The following is a 23,063-nucleotide window of genomic DNA, read 5'->3' on the forward strand; positions in this document are numbered from 1 at the left end:
TGAGCTCCCTTGGGAGAATGGTATAGAAAATTGAATAAATAAATACATTTTAAAAGTTTGCTCACCCCTCTCCTGATTGTTTTTGCAGTGAAGGCAAGCATCAGCTTCTCTCAGGATGAAAGTATAATTGGAGCCCAACAGAGCAGGCCTAATGTTAACACCCTGTCCTCCAGCAGCCCTGACCTCTTCAGCCCTACCAGCAGCTTGCTGGATTTCTTCAGTTTCTTCAGGTAAATACACCCATCTCACTGTGCAGACAAGTCCATTATCCTCTGAATGAGAAAACTGGTTGGCATGGCACTTGTTTGAGGCTTTAATGAAAAAAAAGGGAAACATATGAAAACCAATAAACTATAGAAACGTCTTTAACTGTTCATATCCGGCAGTTCAAAGAGCACGGATAACTGTTTAATAAAAGGCCTCAAAAGTCTTAAACCAGAATGCGTCCCCAGCAATCTGTGGTGTCTTCTCGAGGGGAGAATATGAAAAGACGCCTCAGACGACAAGAGCAGTGCCTTATATTTGAGCTGAATACAATTGAACCAGCAGGATTCAATCAGCAATCGAATGGAAAGCTTTTTTTAAAATGATTGCTTTGCACGTTGGAGGAAAGTCAGATGAACCATGCCCCAAAGAAAACGGACCACATCCGGATGAACCGCAAAGGAGCCTCTTAAGGCAAGAGGTCCCAGAGAGGACAAACCTGCAATCTGAACCCGGGCAAAGGCCCTTTTTCAGGCCATTCTGTAGAAACTGCAGTACCCGAGCAAATGAGGGAGAAGAAGGATCCTCATGTCGGCTGACACACCATGCTTGGTAGCACCACCAAGCCTTCGCAGAGGCCACCATCCGTGGACTTTCCATTTACTGTGAAGCAACGTAGCAATCACCCACAGAAGAATAGTCCCGAGCCATCAAGACCACGCTCTGATGAGCCATGCTGTAAGTCCAAAGCGGTCCGGGTCCTGCTGAGTGATCGGCACTTGTGTGTGGAGACGAGGGTATCAAGGCAACCGCAGGCCCTCAACCCCACTGAAGCCAAACCAGGTCAGCATACCACAGCTACCTCGTCCAATCAGGAGCCAACAATATCACCGGACCCTGTGTTTCTGCTATTCGACACAACAGATGCCTTATCATGGGCCATGGAGGGAAGGCATAAAGAAGGCCCTCCCAGGGCAAGGGCTGCATCAAAGTGTCCAGGCAGTCGCTGCTGGCTTTCCAACAATGACTGTAAAACCCATCAGCCCTCCTTGCTTGCCACATTCACCATGAGATCGAACACGGGGGCCCCCCAACAGGTGTACTAACATCCATCTTGAGTATTTGGATTACTGTAACATTATATATCTAGGGGTCTACAAAAAAATCGGGGGGGGGGGGGGGGTGAGCGGTCCTTCAGGGTGGGGGGGGCAGCGGTCCTTCGTAGTGGGGCATCAGGCTTTTCAGGGTGGGGCGGGCCTTCAAGGGGGAGACAGGACTTCAAGGGCAGGGCAGCGAGAGGAGAGAGTCGGGGCGGCAAGCAGCATGCGCGGTATACGCGTGGGCGCGCTAATACCAAAATTTTCTTACATAATTCCTTGTTCCTGCGTGCTATACCCGTGTGCGCGTTGTACACGTGGTGCGCGTTATATGCGTGAAAATACGGTACTAAACATCCATCTTGAGTATTTGGATTACTGTAACATTATATATCTAGGGGCCTACAAAAAAATTCTATAAAAAATTGAGACTGATCCAGAATACTGCGGTCCGTATCATCTTTGGTTTAAAAAAATGGGAACACATCACCTCTTGTGTCCCTGAGTACTCTTACTTTCAAAAACTCCACTGGTTGCCTGGGGAGTCTAGAGTTCTCTTCAAGTTTGCCTGTATTAGTTACAAAGCAGTTTTTGGGATGTTACCAGATTATCTTGCCTCTCAGTTCCTTTTAAATTGTTCCAATAAGAGCACTCGTAGCATAAATTTATTTAATTATCCATCTTTGAAATCATGTCAATATAAGAAGTTTGTTGATAGAATTTTAACATTCCAGGCAGCCAAACTGAATACATGGCTTGGAAAAACTTATACTTGAGGCCCACTTCTTATGTTGATTTTAGAAAATTATTGAAGACACATTTGTTTGATAAATTTTAAATCTTAAATTATGTTATCGTTCTAATTTATCATGAATTCTAACAGCTGTTTATATACTATGCCACTGTTTTAACTTTTTAGATTTGAACAGATGTACTTTACATTGATTTTTTATTGTATTTTAGAACAATTGTTTTATTGTATTTCAGAATGACTGTTTTATTTCGTACGCCAAATATTGAGTGTATGTATTCCTGTTGTGAACCGCTTCGAACTTCTGGTATAGCGGTATATAAGAAATAAAATTATTACTATTATTATTATTACTATGCACTCAAGCGCTCTCCGGGGAGAGAGACCATTCTCTGGGGTCCAGTATATGGAGGACTGAGAAAGTCTGCCTGAATGTTGTCCATACTTGCCATGTGAGCTGCGGACAGTGCTACAAGATGTCTCTCCACCTAGCCAAAGATCAACCGAGCCTCCACGTTCAGGGAGGGACTCCTTATGCCACCCCCTGATAATTGATGTAAGCCACCGCCATGGCATTGTCGAAGAACACTCAGACAGCTCATTGACGGAGATAATCCTGGAAATGGAGAAGGGCCAGCCGAATCGCCCTCAGTTACAGGCGATTGATCGACCACTTGAGCTCCAAGGGTGTCCTTTGGCCCTGTACCTGAACAGACATACATACTGCCCCCCAGTGGGAGAGACTCATGTCCATTGACAGGGTCACTCAATCCAATATCCAGAGCGGAAAGTCCCTGGCCAGTGAGAGGGGACGCAACCACCACTCCATTCTGCTGCAAGACGCCACCGTCCAGGGCAGTAGTGCAAGCAACAGATCCCACTGCATATTCCATTGGAACAACAGAGCCTCCTGCAGAGGACGTAGTCTAGCTCTGGCCCACGGAACTACATCGATCATTGCCATCATGAGACCAGGACTTGCAGATACTGCCAAACCGTCGGGGTCGGAGAGTGACCAGAAGGTCTCTGATGACTCTCCGAAGCTTCTCTTGATGAGAAATTGGGATGAATACTTTGTTCTGCCCCATGGTGAAAGCAGACCCCCTGGTACCCCAAATCCTAGGTGGGGCTCCATGTGACTCTTCTGAAGGTTGATCACCTAGCCCAAACGCTTCAGCAAGTGAACCATCTACTGGACCGTCTGGAGCCCCTCGGCCAGAGAGGGAGCCCTGAGCAGCCAGTAGTCCAGATACGGATGGACCAAGACACTGAGGGAGCAGAGACGTGCCACCACCATCACCATCACCTTGATGAAAGCCCTGGGTGTCGTCACCAAACCGGAGGGAAGAGCTGCAAACTGAAAGTGCTGTTCCAGGACATGAAACTGCAGAAACTTCCTGTACGCCAGAAGATGGGAATATGGAGATACACCTCCGAGAGGTCCAAGGAGGCCATAAACTCCTCCTGGGGCTTACCGAAGCAATGAAAGAATGCATCATCTCCATGCAGAAACAGGGCACCTTCAGCGCTGCATTGACCACTTTGAGATCCGGAATCGGTCACACAATCTTTGGAGCCTTTCTATGAAACGATGAAGTATATCGAGTATCTCCCAGAACCCAAATCACACTCTGGCATGGGTTCGATTGCCACAAGATTTAAGAGTCTGCAGACCATGGCCTGCACCCAAAGCTCCTTCTCAGGGCGGCCTGCAGGAGAATCCAGAAAATACTTTGTGAGAGAAACTCCAATTTGAGCCCAAGACCCAGCGATCAGACAAGATGGTCTCCCATTCCACCAGGAAGGCCAACCCCCCCCCCCCCCCCCCCCCCCCCCCGATGCATAGGACAGGAACTGGAGAGCTGGCATCAGAACTGTTTCTTAGAGTCAAAGACTGCTGATGGCCAGACCCACTCGAAGCATGGTCTGGAAGATGAAGAGTTTTGTAGAAGAGGAAGTTAGAATAGCTTTTGGGCTGTCCTAAGTTAACCAGTTAGCTGTCTGGGTACGAATGAATATTGGCTGTATCCATCAACACTTCTGCACTGTCCAGTTATGTGCCACTAAAAATTCAAGTGAAGTCCAATTGGTACTATATAACCAGATAGGAGTTTTCACTACTCAGTTAAGTAGTAGCACAAAATATCAGAATGTTACTCTTTGCTGCAGTTTCAAACAATTTCACTAGATGGCGACAAAACCCATGTCATTACACATTATAGTTCTGTTGTTATACCTGGGATGGGAGAGGGAAGGAATAACAGAGAAGAGGAACAATGATGCTTTGGTCGTGAGGGTGATTCCTTCTGAGCTGCATGGCAGTTGGAAGTATATGCTGCAGCAGTATTGCAGTTTCATTCTCAGGGAGCAAAGTGGTTTCGCAGGAATCCCAGGGGGATCTGCAAGCCCAGTACAATTGAAACTGCAAAATTACTGCACTATACACTACAGTAAGATTTTTTTTTTTTTGGGGGGGTGGTGTGATGAACTTATGCGCAACTTAGAGGGAATGTTTCAAATAGAGTTTACCTCAACGTTCTAGCTTTGCTGAGGTTGAAACAAGTTAGGTTAATGTCTATGTTCTCTGTGTTCCTTGTCATGGGGTAGGATATCAATTCTGCCTTGGTTCATTGTTTTGTACAGAAAGAAAAATTAGAACTGCACGTTTGCTGGTTTTCTTTAAGAGGCAAGAATATTGGATTATACTGAGCAGTAGGAAGGCAGTTATTATATGTATGGGCCTGGAGGTACATTCTGAAAGGGAAAACTTATATGGGGTCTCCCTTTGTGAATCCTGATGGGGTGGGGGGGGGGTGGATGCAATGACGTACCTAGCATATATGACAGCCGGGTCTCATCATTTTTTTGACCCCCCCCCATCTGTATGAAAAACATGATTTTTAGTAACAATCCACATGTCACACAAGAGTGTACCTAGGAAAAGGCAGTATCTTACATATTGCAGTGAGCAGTACATCAGTACATCCATTGTAAAACTAAACAAGTCAGACTAGTACAGATCAATCCTACACAGTCAATCCTAACAGAAAACCATGTCTTTTCGAACACACAGAACACAGAAAACACCTTCGCCTAGTATGTAATCACAATCTAACCCCTTCCCCTTTAAAAAAACTGTTGTGTAGTTTTTAGCCATGGTGGTAACAGCTCAGATGCCAACGCTAAAAAATGCTCTACAGTTTTGTAAATGGGGAGATAGAATAAAAATACGTAGACAAAGGTTAAACTGAAGCACCAAGAAGCTGGACTCTGCATACAATGCAACACTACAGAAATAGCGATGCATCTCCCCTAAATTAATTAATTAATTAATGGAATTTTTTTTCTATCTTGTCTTCACTGGTTTCTGCTTTCCTCATCTTCTTGTCACTCTCTTCCTTTCATCCACTGTCTACCCTCTCTTTGCCCCTTCTAAATGGCATCTTCTCTCCTTCTATTCCCCTCCCAGAAAATTTATGCCTCCCCCTTCCTTCTCTCCCTTTACCCCCATTGGTATGGCATCCATCTTCTTCCCTTCCCTCCTCCAATGGTCTGGCATCCCTCTCCTCTCCTTCCCTCTCCCACACTCCCATGGTCTGGCATTTCACTCTCTCCTCTCCCTTCCCACTTCCATCAGCATCTGCCCCCTTTCTCTTCCTCCAACCCAATTCCATGCAGTATCCTTCCCCCTTATGTCTCTTTCCTCATTCCCTGCAATTCCATCAGCATCTGCCCCCTTTCTCTCCCTCCACCATGCTTCCATACCACCCTGACCCCCTTTCTCACCCTTCACCATGCTTCCATACCACCCTGAGCCCCTTTCTCACCCTCCACACCCTTCCTTACCACCCTGACCCCCTTTCTCACCCTCCACACATTTCCTTACCACCCTGAACCCCTTTCTCTCCCTTCACCATCTTGCTATGCTCCTTTCTCTCTCCATCCAAATCAGCAAGGTCCTGCAATGACTACTTCTGCTGCCTCTGCTCCGGAAAAGGTAAGTGACGTTGAAGGGGAGCTGGGCCAGCAGACGCAGGGAGTTGCGGCAAGGTCCCACGATGACTGCGGTTGTCGGTCCACCCCTCCCCCCCCGATGTCACTTACCTCTTCCGGAGCAGAGGCAGCAGAAGTAGTCATCGCGGGACCTTCCTGCACTTCAGCGCAGCCGCTGACTCTGCTCTTGAATAAGTATGGCAGCCGCGCTTAGGTGCCATTTTGAGCAGCGTGGGAGGTTCCGGACCTGGTCGGCTGTGCACCCCCTTGAAGTGTGCACCCGGGGCGAAACTTCCCCCCCCCTCCCTTGGTACACCACTGGGTGGGTGCTACGTACGCATTTACATTGTGTCCCTGAGTACCACAGAAGGCCATATGGGGCTTTAAAAATAGATTCTGCCTTCCCCAACCTTTCTTCATGCTCTCTCTACCTATTTTGGACAGGAATAGAGGTACCCATGCAGTACACAACTTCTGCAAAATGTTTTGCAGTTGATATTCCGAACAATTTAAATAGCGGAAATGGCTCCTGGCCATTTAAATTGCTTGTCTGGGACTCACCAGGCATATTCAACAGCACATAACCTAACAGCACCACTGAAAGAGCCCGGTTAGCACCCAAGCCGCATTCTGGTCGTGGAGTCTTCTGTTGGCCGATTAAGTGCACTTTAACTAGCTAAGATAGTTGTATATATAGGACCCTATAAAGCACAGCCCTATCTTTATGCGATTCTTCTTAGCCGGTTAAATGCTGAATATTGCACTTAACTAGTTAAGTGTTAGCCTGCCACATAAAACTGGATATTTAAAGCTGGAGCCTGGATGCGGCCTGGTATTTAATATCTGGGCAAAAAGCCATCGGTGGTCAGCAAAACACTGACCACTGCCAGCTGAATATTTACCCCTTTATTAATGTCAATGCATCACTTGCAAATCTACTAATGGATTTTTAAACAGATATATATGCGTCAAATGCAAATGTGGGATTTTTCTTGCAGATACTCTAGATGTCATCAAAGTTTATAAAGCTGACCAATATAGATACATCCGGGTCAGCAGAATTACTAGAGCTGAGGAAGTGGCTAACCAGGCGGTGCATGATTTTGCCTTAACGAAGGACTCAGAAACGTATTCTCTAGCCAAAGTTTCCGTGAGTCCTGATGGAGTGAAGCAAGGGAGTCTGCCAGACAACTTCTGTGGACTGGCAGACAGGCTCCATCTGAATGAGAGGTAGGTGTATATCAGCTGGTAAGGGAAGCATTACTTGCAGGGACTGTCCTAGAATTCATGTGGCATTTTGCTGGGAAGAGTTTTATGTGCAGAAATCACTTACATAGTAACATATTAGATGACGGCAGATAAAGACCCGAATGGTCCATCCAGTCTGCCCAACCTGATTCAATTTAAATTTTTTTTTTTCCTTCTTAGCTATTTCTGGGCAAGAATCCCAAGCTTTACCCGGTACTGTGCTTGGGTTCCAACTGCCGAAATCTCTGTTAAGACTTACTCCAGCCCATCTACACCCTCCCAGCCATTGAAGCCCTCCCCAGCCCATCCTCCACCAAACGGCCATACACAGACACAGACTGTGCAAGTCTGCCCAATACTGGCCTAGTTCAATATTTAATATTATTTTCTGATTCTAAATCTTCTGTGTTCATCCCACGCTTCTTTGAACTCAGTCACAGTTTTACTCTCCACCACCTCTCTCGATAGCACATTCCAGGCATCCACTACCCTCTCCGTAAAGTAAAATTTCCTAACATTGCCCCTGAATCTACCACCCCTCAACCTCAAATTATGTCCTCTGGTTTTATCATTTTCCTTTCTCTGGAAAAGATTTTGTTCTACGTTAATGCCCTTCAAGAATTTGAACGTCTGAATCATATCTCCCCTGTCTCTCCTTTCCTCTAGGGTATACATATTCAGGGCTTCCAGTCTCTCCTCATACGTCTTCTGGCGCAAGCCTCCTATCATTTTCGTCGCCCTCCTCTGAACCGCGTCAAGTCTTCTTACGTCTTTTGCCAGATACGGTCTCCAAAACTGAACACAATACTCCAAGTGGGCATCAACACCTTCTTCCTTCTACTGACTACGCCTCTCTTTATACAGCCCAGCATCCTTCTGGCAGCAGCCACTGCCTTGTCACACTGTTTTTTCACCTTTAGATCTTCGGACACTATCACCCCAAGGTCCCTCTCCCCGTCCGTGCATATCAGCTTCTCTCCTCCCAGCATATACGGTTCCTTCCTATTAATCCCCAAATGCATTACTCTGCATTTCTTTGCATTGAATTTTAGTTGCCAGGCATTAGACCATTCCTCTAACTTTTGCAGATCCTTTTTCATATTTTCCATTCCCTCTTCGGTGTCTACTCTGTTACAAATCTTGGTATCATCTGCAAAAAGGCACACTTTTCCTTCTAACCCTTCAGCAATGTCACTCACAAACATATTGAACAGGATTGGCCCCAGCACTGATACCTGAGGGACTCCACTAGTCACCTTTCCTTCCTTCGAGCGACTTCCATTAACTACCACCCTCTGGCGTCTGTCCGACAGCCAGTTTCTGACCCAGTTCACCACTTTGGGTCCTAACTTCAGCCCTTCAAGTTTGTTCAACAGCCTCCTATGAGGAACTGTATCAAAGGCTTTGCTGAAATCCAAATAAATTACATCTTAGCAAATTGCCTGGGATTTGTTCACATAAAAATTTTTAGGCACAGAACCAATATCACCAAGCTTCTCTGTGCAGACGTTCCCTGGATTATGCACATTTAGTACATGTTTAGATAAAACATTCTTGATAGATCCTGCAAATATTTTTGTAATATGGGGCAATTATAAAGAATTCATTTCTCTAAGATGCCTTGTTTGTTTCTGATGTGCTCACTCAAGCTCTGGGAGTCTTTTCCCCTCCCTTACCAACTGGAGGGTTTTCCTAGCTCTCCAGGAACCAAATTAGCCACCAGCTGAGTCTAAAAGTTCTCACTTCCTTGTGATGGTCTATTTAATTTCAGGATTTTGCTCTAGTGCATAAAATGTTCTGAGTTGTTTACAGAAAATACGTGGAATAGTCTCCCAGTACAGGTAGTGGAAGTAAAGACTGTGTCTTTCAAGAAAGTGTGGGAGAGGAGGAGATGTTGGATGCTACAGATGGGCAGACTGGATGGGCCATTTGGCCTTTATCTGGCATCATGTTTCTATAACCATAAAGCTCTAGGACCTCACAATGCAGCTGTGAAGAGCTTAATGCTCTGTAAACCGTTAAGAAATTTTGATATGGCGGTATAACAAATTTTTAATAAATTTGGAAACTTGGAAACAATAAATTCTATGACCTCAGAATGCAAGTGTCAAGAGCCTTAGCTTATAGGAAGAGGAGGAGATAGTGGATGGGCAGATTGGATGGGCCATTTGGCCTTTATCTGCCATCATATTTCTATGTTTCTGTTTTTGTAATTGCGAGTGTACTTTTATGCACACAGAAGAGAGCAGGGAATGGAGTGGATTGTTTATGCCGTAGGCGTCTAATGGGGGAGACCACAGGGGCCATGGCCTCCCCAAAATTGCTCGCCCTGTGGGGGGATCCTGTGGGGGAACACTTCTTGCGAGGCTGGAGCGGCACCTTTCTACCAACCAGCGTGCCTGCTGGTCGGCAGTCTCTGCCCCTTTGCCGGCATCCACTCCTCCACACGCCGCGTGTCTATCTTTAGGAAGTTTTCAGAGAGGGCAGGCCACAGTAGAAAGCAGACGCTGGGGCCGCAGTGCTTGGGGGAGGGAGGGGTTCTTTTATATGCTTTTGATAATAATAGATAAGAATGTCAAGTGAGTTGTAAGAATTCTCTGAATATTATACACTTGTTGTAAGATATGAAAATGAATAAAGATTAAAAAAAAAAAAAAAAAAAAAAAAGGTAGACACGCGGCGGGAGAGGAGAGGCAGAGCTGGTCCAAAAATGCCTCAGCAGACAGACAGTGGTCTATAAATGGTCTTAATCAAGCTAAAAGAACAAAGAAATAAAACTTGAAGCAAGATGGAAAACCTGCCTAAGGAACTACCAGAAAATTCATGAAAGAGAACTGCATGATTTCAACAGGACTTGCACGATGAGAAAAAATTTGACACTGAGGCAATTGAGGAAAAAAAACAGGCCCAGCCTGCTCCACGGAAATGTTTAGGCCGAGGAGGTCCTGCATGAAGTTGGCAGGTGGGAACAGGCTTCTAGAGAAAAGTAGCTGGGGTACTGGTTTCCATGCTGGGCTCTGTCAGTTATGTCACCCATAGAGGAGGATTTTATAGTCCTGATTGTCCTCGGAGAATTTGTTTTCTACTCACTATACAATAAGGCTCGGATTCTGAAAACACGGCACCGGTCGCATGTCAGTCAGATTATGGTGCCGCTTCAGAATCGCGGCCTGCATCAAATGTAAGTACTGCAAATATAGGCCATGTCCAGTCTGCTGTGCAGTGGTGGGGAGGGGGAAAAGAGTTCACTTTGTGCAGTTTAATTTTGTGGTTACCATTGTGTATTGTTAAGATGATATTGTGTGTATATGAAAAATTAATGGAAGAAATGGCATTTACAATTAGTGCTATTATTATGGTGGCGGGGTCTGGGACAGAGCTTTTGGTTCCCCCTCCCCCCCCAACAAAAAAGTGTTCCGCTGCCTATGGTTTATGCATCTGCCTTCCTTTATATAACACTTTCCCACTTCTACTCCCAGGAGCAATTTGCAGTATTTCAATAATTACACTTCCATATTCAGTTTGTGCTGGCTTCAGCGGTGTCACTCAGTGCTCAAATTAAACTTTCATTGCTAGTTATGTGTGCACTTGGGGATCGGGCTTGTTTGATTAGTGTTTGATGGAGGGTCCTGGATAATACCTGGGGGAGGGGTATGAGATGGAATAGACTGTGAGGTGATTGTTGCATGTGAGTTTTGCGTACCTGGAGATTTACTGAGGAGCCCTCTATTATTTGAGCCATTCTTCCATCTGTGTGGGGACTTACATGAATTCTCAATTTATGGGGGTGGGGGGAAGGGTATCTGCTCTAATGGTGCCCTGGGAGATTGTGGGGTGGGTGCTGTGAGGGAGTACTGGATGCATGGGGGTTTATCCTAGTGGAAAGCCTGGTCAGGGATTTCTATGACTCCAAGCCCTCTCCCTTCCCTTTTTGGTACTGTACTTGCTGAGCCCTATGCAGGTTCGACCATGTTCCATTCTTTTGAGTTTGGAGGGTGGGGGGGGGGGGGACTTGCTTTTATCGCTTGGTTTGGGAGAGATCTGTAGGGGGAGGCCTTGTGCGGGATTTGCTTTTCATTTGGAAAAAGCCTATATTTCGGGGGAAAAAAAGGCGATTGGGGGTTGCAATGACTTTAGGGACCGATTTGGGAGATTTGTGTGTGTGTGTGTGTGTGTGAGGGGGGGGGGTGTTGGGGTGTTTTTCTTTTGGTAGGATTGTTTTTCTTTTTTGTTTTGTTTTGTTCCTGCAGTGTCTGATCCTGGGAGATGATATTTTTTCCTCAGTGCTCACTCCATGGTTGCAGCCCTGAAGTTTGCTTAGTGGCTTAGTTGTTTCATTGCTGGATGCCGCAGGCTGGGACGGCATCTTGGCGATCAACCTTTTTTCTTCACTTTTCATGTTTTCCTCATCCATTTTTATGATATAATTGGATATAATTGGAATTGTAGAAACCTGGTGGACAGAGGAAAATCAATGGGATGTAGCGCTGCCGGGGTACAAGCTCTATAGGAGGGACAGGACCCACAAAAAGGGGGGAGGCATAGCACTATATATAAAGGACTCTATCCACTCGGTCGGGATGGATATGGCAACGAAGGCAGAGGGGCTGGAATCGCTGTGGGTCAAATTACTGGGAAGCAAGGGTGCGGGCATAAAACTGGGGCTGTACTATCGACCACCTGGTACGCCAGAGGGAGTCGGACACGACTTGGAAGCGGAATTGAGACAGGAGTGCAGGACTGGAAGTGTAACAGTGATGGGGGACTTCAACTACCCAGGGATAGACTGGAGTACGGGTCACACCAACTGCACTAGGGAGACAGGATTCGTAGAAGCTGTGAAGGACTGCTTCATGGAGCAACTAGTCAAAGAACCGACGTGAGGGGGGTACTACTCTTGACCTCATCCTAAACGGATTAGAGGGGCCTGCAAGAGGGGTAGAAGTGGGAGGACCACTAGGCAACAGTGATCACAACACAATCAGATTCACATTAGAAAGAGGGACACCCATAGTTAGGAGGACCGCAACAACTGCGCTGAACTTCAAGAAAGGGAACTACGTTAGAAACATAGAAACATAGAAAGATGACGGCAGATAAGGGCTACAGCCCATCGAGTCTGCCCACCCTATTGACCCTCCCTATTAAGTCTAATGATCCCCTTGAGTATGATTGTAATTATCTAGATGGCGTTTTTCCATGTGTTACTGAAGCGTAGCTTGAGAGGTTAAATGCGCCTTTTGATGCTGGGGATGTAGACCTGGCTATTATGCAAAGCTCTACTTTGAAAGCTCCTGGAATCGATTGTTATAGAGCTGAGTTTTACAAACTTCTGAAACCGGAAATTGTGACCCCACTTGCTAATATGTTTAATCTGATGGTCAATGCGGAAGCTATGCCCAAACATCTTAATGTGGCTCAGATCATAGTCCTCCCGAAGCCAGGGAGAGATCCCACTCTCCCAGAATGATATTGCCCTATCTCATTGCTTAACTTCAGTATCAAGCTATTGGCGAAGATTTTGGCTAATCGTTTGACTCAGCTGTTGCCACTTATTCTTCATGAGTCTCAGGTGGGTTTTGTTAAGGGTCTTTCGGTGGCTAAAAACCTGCAGAAAATTTTGACGTCTTTAGAATATAGTTCTAGACTCACGTTACCTTCCTTTGAACTTATATGGCTTTGGCAGTATATAAGAATGAAATTATTATTATTATTACTTATTAGCTTTGATGCTGAGAAGGCGTTTGACTACATACACTGGGATTTTTTGTTTGCTACTCTGACTAGGTACGGTTTCCAGGGGCGCTTTGTTTCAGCGATACGCATGCTTTATGCTACTCCCTAGGCTACTATGTGGGTTAATAACTGTCGATCATCTCTCTTTGAGATTCATAGGGGAACCCATCAGGGCTGTCCCCTATCCCCCTTGACCTTCTACATGATGTTTATTCGAATTCGGATATTAAGGGAGTTCAACTTGGGACTCAGAGTTTTAAGCTTGCAGCATTTGCTGATGATCTTTTGGCTCACCTGACGGACCCTGTTCCTTCTTTGAAGGCTCTTTTGGAGTCTATTAGGGAATATGGTTATTACACTGGTTTTCATCTCAATCTGGTCACATCTGAGGCTTTACCTTCCTCCCTGGCCCCAGTGGGGTGATTCCTTCCCATTGCATTGGACCTTGGGCTCCTTTCAGGACCTAGGGGTCTATCTTTCAACCTCTATGGCACATCATTATTCATTTAATATTCTTAAACTCTTGGATGATACCACGCGCCAATTTGTAGCCTAGGATGATCTTCCGTTGACCTTAATGGGCCATATAGCTCTGATATGCCTAGTGATTTTCCCATTGGTTGTATGTGTTGCGAACATTGCCCCTTCGTTTATTGAAGAAAGATCTTCATTGTCTGAATCGTTTACTGTCTCATTTCTGTTGGCATTCTCATAAACTGAAAATTTGCATCCCTTATTTAGTGTGTGTGTGTGTGTGTGGGGGGGGGGGTTGGGTGCAGGGGGGGCAAGGGTTGCCTGATTTTGGCCGCTAAAATGAAACTTGCCTATTGCATCATCTGAACGACTGGTTACAGGGGTAACATCAGTAGTCTCCCTTGGATTTTGAATTGGCTTTTTATGCCCCTCACTCTTTGTCTAGTCAGGGCAGGATTAAAGGGTAGGCCAAGTAGGCACGTGCTTCGGGCCCAAAGAGTTCAGGGGGGCACAGAATGCTGCCTGCTCCAATGACAACAGTGTACCTGCCTCCTGGTCCGGCTCCAGATGTACAAGTACTGCCTTCTTCATTATTCAGTGCAGCTGAACTCACAGTCTTCAAAAGGCCATGGGCAGCGGTTTCTACAAGTTGCCCACAGCTGACCCGGAAGCCTTTCCTCTGACTTTGGGATTTTGCATTAGAAGGAAGACTTCCAGGTTAGCATGTAGGAACCACTGCCCGTGACCTTTTGAAAACTGTGAGTTCTACTGGACTTAATGATGAAAAAGGCAGGAGAAGGTGCTACTTGGACTTCTGGAACGTTATCCAGAGGTCCACTCTCACAGGAGGGGGGGGGGCATGGTGGGGGAAGAGGTGGAGAGGAGCCAGGGTAATGAGGGGGTAGGGTGGGGGCCGGGGGCAGGCCCATGAAGGGATAGGTTCAGGGGGCCCATTGTAGTTGTGTGCCTAGGGCCCACCAAAAAATTAATCCTGCCCTGTGTCTAGTCTCTTACATTTGCTTACTAAGGAGATACCAGTGCTGTTTCTTTCGAGGGTGCTTTTGAAATCAATGTGTGCGGTCTGGGGTAGTTTGATAGGTAAACTAGAAGGGGATCAAAAACTGGTTGGTGGATAGAAAACAGAGAATAGAGGTAAATGGACAATACTCGACTGGAAAAGCGTCACCAGTGGAGTGCTGCAGGGTTCGGTGCATGGGCCTGTGCTCATCAACATATTTATAAACGACTTGGAAATTGGAACGATGAGAGAGGTGATTAAATTTGCAGATGATACAAAGTTATTCAGAGTAGTGAAGACACAGAAGGATTGCGAAGACCTGCAACAGGACATAAACACGCTCGAGAAATGGGCCGCGACATAGCAAATGAAGTTTAACGTGGATAAGTGTAAGGTGATGTATGTTGGTAACAAAAATCTTGTACACGAATACAGGATGTCTGGTGCAGTACTCGGAGAAACCCCCCAGGAAAGAGATTTGAGAGTACTGGTCGACAAGTCGATGAAGCAGTCTGCGCAATGTGTGGAGGCGGCGAAAAGGGCAAACAGAATGCTTGGAATGATTAAGAAGGGGATCACATACAGATCAGAGAAGGTTATCATGCCGCTGTACCAGGCCATGGTGCAACCCCACCTGGAATACTGCGTCCAGCACTGAACGCCATACATGAAGAAGGACACGGTACTACTCGAAAGGGTCCAGAGAAGAGCAACTAAAATGGTAAAGGGGCTAAAGGAGACGCCGTACAGTGAGAGATTAGAGAAATTGGGCCTCTTCGCCCTTGAAAAGAGGGGACATGATCGAAACATTCAAGATAATGAAAGGAATAGACTTAGTAGATAGATAAAGGTTACTCACCCTCTCCAAGATAGGGAGAACGAGACGGCACTCTAAAGTTAAAAGGGGATAGATTCCGAACAAACGTAAGGAAGTTCTTCACCCAGAGAGTGGTAGAAAACTGGAACGCTCTTCCTGAGGCTGTCGTGGGGGAAAACACCCTCCAGGGATTCAAGACAAAGTTAGACAAGTTCCTGCTAGATCAGAATGTATGCAGGTAAGGCTAGACTGAGTTAGGGCTCAAGCCCTTGACCTTGGGGCCGCTGCAGGAGTGAACTGCTGGGTACGATGGACCACTTGTCTGACCCAGCAGCGGCAATTCTTATTTTCTTATGTGACTAATCAGATCTCACTGTGGGGGAATTTGGCCTTTTTGCCCGGCAGAGATAACCCTGCATTCTTGGTTGGGCTGAACGAGGGATTAGTCTCATGGAGCACTTGTTCACCTCTGAGGGGGAATTGAAACCCTTAGCTGCTTTTGATGCCCAATTGGGTAGTTGTTGGGGAGATACTTTTGCCTACTGTCAAGTCAAACATTATATTATCACTTTGCCTAAGGAACGGCTAGCATAGCCGATGGGGGAGCGGCTTTGGGTTTTCTTTGCCAGAGTGGCGGTTTGCTCTACTTCAGTGTCGGCATTTGAGAGGGCTTTTCTTTGTTTGATAGCCCCAAAGATATCACCCGGATTACAGAGCGCTGGGGTCAGTAACTTCATAAACACCTTAGCCACTGGGACGTTTTGCGCGCCATACGTGGGGTCCCTAGATTGATCACGGGATCAGGTTTTCATGAGTGTTATGTTTGAGTGACCTATAGGGCCTATTATACACAAGTCCAATTACACAAAATTGGGGGTATTGCTTCTTCTCTCTGTTTGAAATGAGGCCGAGATCCAAATACGTTCGCTCACTCTTTCTGGGACTGTTGGACTGTACAAGTTTTTTAGAAGTCCATCGTCCATTATGTACAGGATTTATTTACCAGTCCCATCTTGAGAATGGTGGAGCAATTGGTTTTAGACATGCCTGGGGCTTTTAGTGGGCTCCCTCAGGGGGGTCCCCAATGGTGTCATAAGGTGTGCCTTCTTGCTCGCAAATGTATCTTATAATCTTGGACTGTTTCTGATCCACCTTCCTTTTGGAGTTGGAGATCTCTGATGCATACTTTGGCCTTGGGAGGCTCAAGAGGCGGTGGGTCACCCTCATAGGCGGCACAGTTTCTTGCTTGTTTGGGGAGCTTACCTGGCTTCTTTACCGCCTAGAGATCGTAGTCTCCTTTTGAACCCTCTTGCTTAGATTAACTGGGGTGCACCTGACTCTCTCTCAGGATGGGACCCCCCTTTTTTGTTTTGTGGGGGTGGGATGTGTTCTTCTTTTGGAGGATTATTTGTATGGCTGCCCAGGGGCCACAAGAGTATGGGGCTCTGGATTGTTTGAGACCTTTTGGTCGCCTTCTGTATTCTTTTTTCCAGGGGGGGGGGTTGCATTCTGGGATTTGATTGGCTGGGAAGGGTTTGGGTAGGTAGGTGGCAGGTTTTCTACTCTTCTGTATACAAATTCTGTATTGTTGGCTGTTGTCTTTGCTGTTTGTATTATTTTCTTTTGAATCCACAATAAAAATAAATTTTCATTGCTTCGAGCTTTACATACCCACCTTGTCATCAGCCTTTTTTTCCTTTTACACTAAATTTCTTCAATACCCCATTAGTTTTATAACTCTATCAACTTCTTAATCAACAGGGACATGTTTTAAACAATCCACTTATCTCATTTTGAATTTATTGTCCGTCCGACTGGGAGAATGTGTCCAACAAGTTTTGCCTAAGTCTAGCGGCCTTATCAAGTACTCCCCTGTTAAAAAGGACAAAGAAAAGTGTAAGATTTTTCTAATCTCCCCATTTACCACCTTCCACAAACAGTTTAATTCTCCTACATCATACTGCCGCGACTTCCTGATTCTCCCCGTATTTCCGGACGCACTTCCATTAACAAGCACAAATCTACACTCTGAAAAGAGCAGATGTAACTTTGGGTTTCTACGTTTGTGAAGGTTTTTAAGTTCATTCTATAAGAAAGGGTAAAGGTATATTGTACAGTAAAGCATTAATACAATATGGTAAATGGGAGGCAATAACCTTAGAACCACATACTATCGATATGCTTATAAGTGAATCTGCCTCCTAAGCTGCCTTCCAAAAGTCATTAAAGAAGCACTCGCACAACCAAGTGAAGAACATAAGTGTTGCCATACTGGGGCAGACCAAAAGCCCATCAAATCCAGAATCCTGTTTCCAGTGGTGGCCAAACCAGGTCATAAGTACCTGGTAGATCCCAAAAGAGGTAGATTTTATAGTGGCCTCCCACCGGCCTCTGGGTTTGTCTTACTGTCCTGTAAGTTACACGAGCAATGCTTATGGCTTGTGTCCCACAAAGAGAAACCCCATGGAGTGCAGCTGAGTGGGTGCATCTGACCTTAGCTTTCTATGGCCACCAAGAAACCTGGTTGTGTGTAATTTCAAAACCATTTCTCTGGACTTGCAACGATGACCCTGTCCACTTTATTCTGCACCTTCAAAATCACTTTTTAGAATGTTGGGAAAACCAGTTACTGGAAACAATGGTAAGGGATTTACAGCTTACACAGTACTGTAGATATCAAGAAAGTTTTGATCTGTCTTTTTTTTTGTCATTTCATTAAAAGGTATTATCTGAAGAACAACAACAAAATGGAGCATCTGTGCTCAAATAAGGCTGCCCAGAAGCTTCTGAAAAAGAGCAAGCTGTCTCTCCTCCAACTCTGTACTGTAGAGGTGGCCACCCAGCTCTCCGTGAGGGATTTAAAAATGCTCCAAAACATCGACCCCACGGAGTACATCGAGGAGCTTTTCAGGCTGGGCTCAAGAGCAGGGCATGTTCACCTGAAAAAATATGAGGAGCTCAGTAACAACATGACAATCTGGGTGGTGACAGAAACACTGAGCGAAGCCAACCAGAAAAGAAGAATGAAGACCATCAAGCATTTTATTAAAATCGCCATGCATTGCAAGAAATGCAAGAATTTCAACGCTGCATTTGCAATTATGGGGTAGAGTATTATTCTTTGATTTATATTTTGTTGATTCATAACTTCTCAGGTCTCCAGAGCCTAAACATGGGGTAGTGAAGTTGTCAGACAGAGGAAACCTGAAACAGTATGCCAGAAGCAACTTAAATAGTGACAAATATTACCAGAAATATTTTGTACAATGTTAAATGAGGACTTGGTATGTGTGTACAATCCAGCTCCCCAGTGCCACCAAAATAACCAAATGAAATTATGTAAAAAAGTGACAAATTCAATGATTTTTAGAAGGAGGGCCCTTTATTTTCATCAGGCTCCACTTTATAGGTGCCAAAATCAAGAAATCACTTATCTTCAATTCGAAGTCCATTTGCAATTCCCCTACTTTGCCCGACTCTGCATGTTTTATCATAAATGACTGCTTCAAGAACTTGGGTGAATATCTACTACTATTATTTTTCATGTAATAGACGGTCCCTGCTCAGAGGAGCTTACAATCTAATTTGGACAGACATACAGGTCCTATAAGGGTTGGGGAATTTCTAGCAATGGACATAGGTATCTTACAGTGAGTGGTAGTTAGGAGTTGAAAGCAGCCTTACAAAAGTAGGCTTTTAACTTGGATTTGAGGATTGCTACAGACTGCTCTAACATAATGAATTGGGTTGTCCGTTCCAAGCATATAGCATAGCAAGCTAAAAGGGATGGAATCTGGTAATGTTAGAGGAGAAAGGTATGGATAGGAGGGACTTACCAGATGAATGGAGTTCATGGAGGGGGAGAATAGAGGTAGATAAGGAGAAATATTGAAAAGCTATAGAATGAATGCACTTGTGGGTCAGTAAGAGGTGTTTGAACTATATTCGGAAATGGATGGCGAGCCAATGAAGTGACTTTAGGAGAGGGGTAATGTGAGCATGGCGGCTCTCATGGAATATGAGTATTGAAAGGGAGAGAGATGGTTGAGTAGAAGACATGAGAGAAACAAGTTGCAGTAATCTAAGCGAGAGTTCATGATAGTGTAGATATGGGTTTGGTAGTGTACTCGGAAAGGAGAGGTCAGATTTTGGTAATATTATAAATGGAAACAAAACAAGCATTAGCAGTTTGTTGAATCTGAGTGGAGAAGGAGAGAGAGGAGTTGAAGATGACCCTGAGGTTGTGAGCTGACAAGACAGGGAGGAGGTGAATGATTTCCACAGAAATAGAGAAAGGGGTGTGTGGGGAGATGGGTTTAGGGAGAAAGATAAGGAGCTCTGTCTCAATCATATTCAGTTTTAGATGGTGGTGAGACATCCAGGCAGCAGTGTTGAACAGGCAGGCCAAGACCTGAGCCTGGATTCCTGTAGAGATTTCTCGTGTAGAGAGGTAGATCGGGGAGTCATCAGCATAAAACCATGGGAGGAAATCAGAGCACCAAGGGAATGAGTATAGATGGGGGAAATAAGAGGTCCCAGGACAGAGCCTTAGGGTACACCAATTGATAGTGGGATAGCAGCACAGGAGGATCCACCATTGCATATACTGAAAGTATGATGGGAGAGATGGGAAGAAAACCTGGAGAGAACAGAACCCTGGAATCCCAATGAGGACAGCATATTAAGGAGTAGGTGGTGATCAACAGTGTCGAAAGCGGCAGATAAATCCAGAAGGATAAGGATAAATTAGAGGCCTTTGGATCTGGACAGGAACAGGTTATTGGAGACTTTAGCTAGGGCAGTTTCTGTGGAATGGCTTAACTGAAGTGAGTCAAAAATAGCTTGAGATGAAAGGAAGTCCAGGCAATGGCAGTGAACAGTATGTTCAAGTAGTTTGGATAAGAAGGGGAGGAGAGAGATAGGGCAAAAATCCTGCTCCTAATCTTGATGGAGCTTTGTCTTCAAGCTCCAACTATCCAAAATGGCATAATTTCATTTGGTTACTTTTGGATTGTACGCACATATTTTGTTTACCCGCCAGCTTAATATAGTATTGGAGTTTTGAAATGAAGACTCGGGGGTCCTTTTATCAAGGCGCGGTAGGGGTTAGCGCGCAGAATACCGTGCGTTAAACCACCTGCCGCGCTAGTCGCTAACACCTCCATTGACCAGGCGTTAGTTTCTTGGCTTGCCGCAGGGGTTAGCGCGTGATTACATGTCCGACACGCTAACCCCGCTAGTGTGGCTTGATAAAAGGAGCCCGTAGCCTGTCACCTCTTTGATACTGTAATGCAATTGTATTTCTTTTTCAGTTTTGAGCTACTGGATCAGTCAGAACTAGCATCTTTATTTAAAAAATTTATAGCCCACAAGCAGGTGACAGAAAAACAAATAAATTAATTAAACTTGGACAAAGCAAAATTGAAACCTACTTAAACATTTCAACAACAATAAAAAAGGCAACTAAAGTCATAATCAATAAGATGAATCATAGTATCAGCCACTGGCATAACTGCATCCTCTAGCACAGTGGTTCCCAACCCAGTCCTGGCAGGACCACCAGGCCAATCGGGTTTTCAGGCTAGCATGGGGCAGATTTGCATGCCTGTCACTTCCATTATATGCAAATCTCTCTCATGCATATTCATTAGGGCTAGCCTGAAAACCCAATTGGCCCGGTGGTCCTCCAGGACAGGGTTGGGAACCACTGCTCTAGCATTTGCTCTTTGTAACTAGTCTAACTTGAAAAAATACTGTCCTAAATAGGTGAGCTTATAACAACATCCAAAAGGAGACGTGACTCAAGACCCTCCTTAATTTGAAGGGGCAAGTATTCCATAAAACAGGTCTGAGAACATTAAATATAACCCAGGGGTAGGCAATTCCAGTCCTCGAGAGCCGGAGCCAGGTCAGGTTTTCAGGATATCCACACTAAATATGCATGAGATAGATTTGCATCACAAGGAGGCTGTGCATGCAAATCCAACTCATACATATTCATTGAGGATATCCTAAAAACCTGACCTGGCTCCAGCTCTCAAGGACCGGAATGGCCTACCCCTGCTCTAACCTGATCTGTTGATAAGAAGACTCTTCTAAAAGTGATTTGTTCAAAGATTGAAGAGATTTTGGAGGGCAAACGATTCATAAAATTAGAGGGAGCATCATCATTCAGCACATTCTGTATATTTTGGGCACCCAGTTTAAGATTTTATACTCTTGAACAGATTACACTGAATATAAAGAAGATTTTAATAAAACTCATAGGGCCTGATATTCTGCCAGCAATGGGCGTCACTATGACTGCCCGCCGGTGGTGATAAAGCTAAATATTCAATGCTGGGGTCCAAAGAAAGCCCTGATGCATTTTCTGTGGCCAAGGCCCATCACTGCAATGACTAAACTAGTGTTGAGAATGGGAAAGGGTTATGAATAGAGGATAAATCTTCAGGCAACTGGGAATGAAGGCTGTAGGAGGAAATTGCTAAGTACATCTCCCTCAGCATTGCCAAAAAGATAACCTTTGTGCCTCAGAAAGATCTGTGAATAACATCTCATTCTTGTTATTAGGAGTTGGGGAAGATGCGTATAGAATCTGAAGAGCAAACTGCAAAGATTGCATATCATTTTGACCTATCCATATGCCATTCAGAAAAGTATTTACAATACCATTTGGATTGGCTTAGTTTTGTCTCTATGTATGTAAGCCCCCTTCTTATAAGGGATGCTAGGCAGTTGCCTAGATCTTGCCCAGATGATAGCAAGAGGGGCACAAAAGCATTATATTTGTCCAGACCAGGGCCAGGACCAACATTAGAGCTGGGGGCTGAGCAAGCTAGCATCAGACCCTCCACTCACACAATAATGTAGAACACACCAGATGTTAAACTCCAAACTTGAATTTACTTTCTCAGTCGATGAAAGATGTGGTTCAATAGAAAAACTGTTCCAACTTATTTACACAGGATATCCTTTACCTTTTCTCCTCTTCTCCATTCACAAAAATATGTTACCCTCTACAGCAGGGGCCCTTGAGGGCAGAATCCAGTCGGGTTTTCAGGATTTTCCCAATGAATATGCATGAGATCTATGTGCATGCATTGCTTTCAATGCATATTCATTGGGGAAATCCTGAAAACCCGACTGGATTCGGCCCTCAAGGAGGGACTTTGGAAACCCCTGCTCTACAGTATATAGGGTAGGTTGATGGAAATTCAGATGGTAAATTAGCACTGTTCATATCAAATGTCAGTGCTGTTCATACAGATTATATCGTTCAAAACAAAATACCTTTGCTTGAGTAGCCAGGTACCAGTATCCTGTGCCCGGTTCTTATATATTCCCCTCTGCCAGAGATGTAGATTCCCATAAGAGTCTAATATGGGCTACATGGATAGTAATGCTCCATGGGGCGAGAAAGGTCCCCATACTGCCACGCCCCCCAGATGGCATTTGCGCATACGCAGACACAATGCAATGCCATTACCTTGGCTTCTAATTGGGTCTAATTCCAGAAATTACCAGAAGCCTTGACATGAGCCTCTGACAGCTACTGCTGCCATAATGTCTGTGAGGCCCTTTTGAATTCCTCCCTGAACTCCCCTTCATAAATCAGGTGCAGAAAGCTCACGCAGAGAAAAAAGATGAGATCAAAATTGCAGTTCTAATTACTAGGAATGCAGGTAGCTGAAAGAAAACCCACTGCACTAATAATGTACTATTTGC

At 45.1% G+C, this 23,063-nt stretch overlaps 1 protein-coding gene across 1 annotated transcript in view; it reads left to right on the forward strand.

Annotated features, from left to right (window-relative positions):
• Positions 1-809: 809 nt before the first annotated feature.
• Positions 810-23,063, forward strand: part of LOC117368551 (rap guanine nucleotide exchange factor 6-like) — a 43,111-nt gene continuing 20,857 nt past the window's right edge. The window contains exons 1-3 of the mRNA XM_033962283.1: positions 810-942; positions 7,044-7,275; positions 18,061-18,444. Coding sequence (XP_033818174.1) covers positions 810-942; positions 7,044-7,275; positions 18,061-18,444 — 749 coding nt within the window. The remainder of the gene's footprint in view (positions 943-7,043; positions 7,276-18,060; positions 18,445-23,063) is intronic.

Source organism: Geotrypetes seraphini, chromosome 10, assembly GCF_902459505.1.
Source record: "Geotrypetes seraphini chromosome 10, aGeoSer1.1, whole genome shotgun sequence".
Taxonomy (NCBI): Eukaryota; Metazoa; Chordata; class Amphibia; order Gymnophiona; family Dermophiidae; genus Geotrypetes; species Geotrypetes seraphini.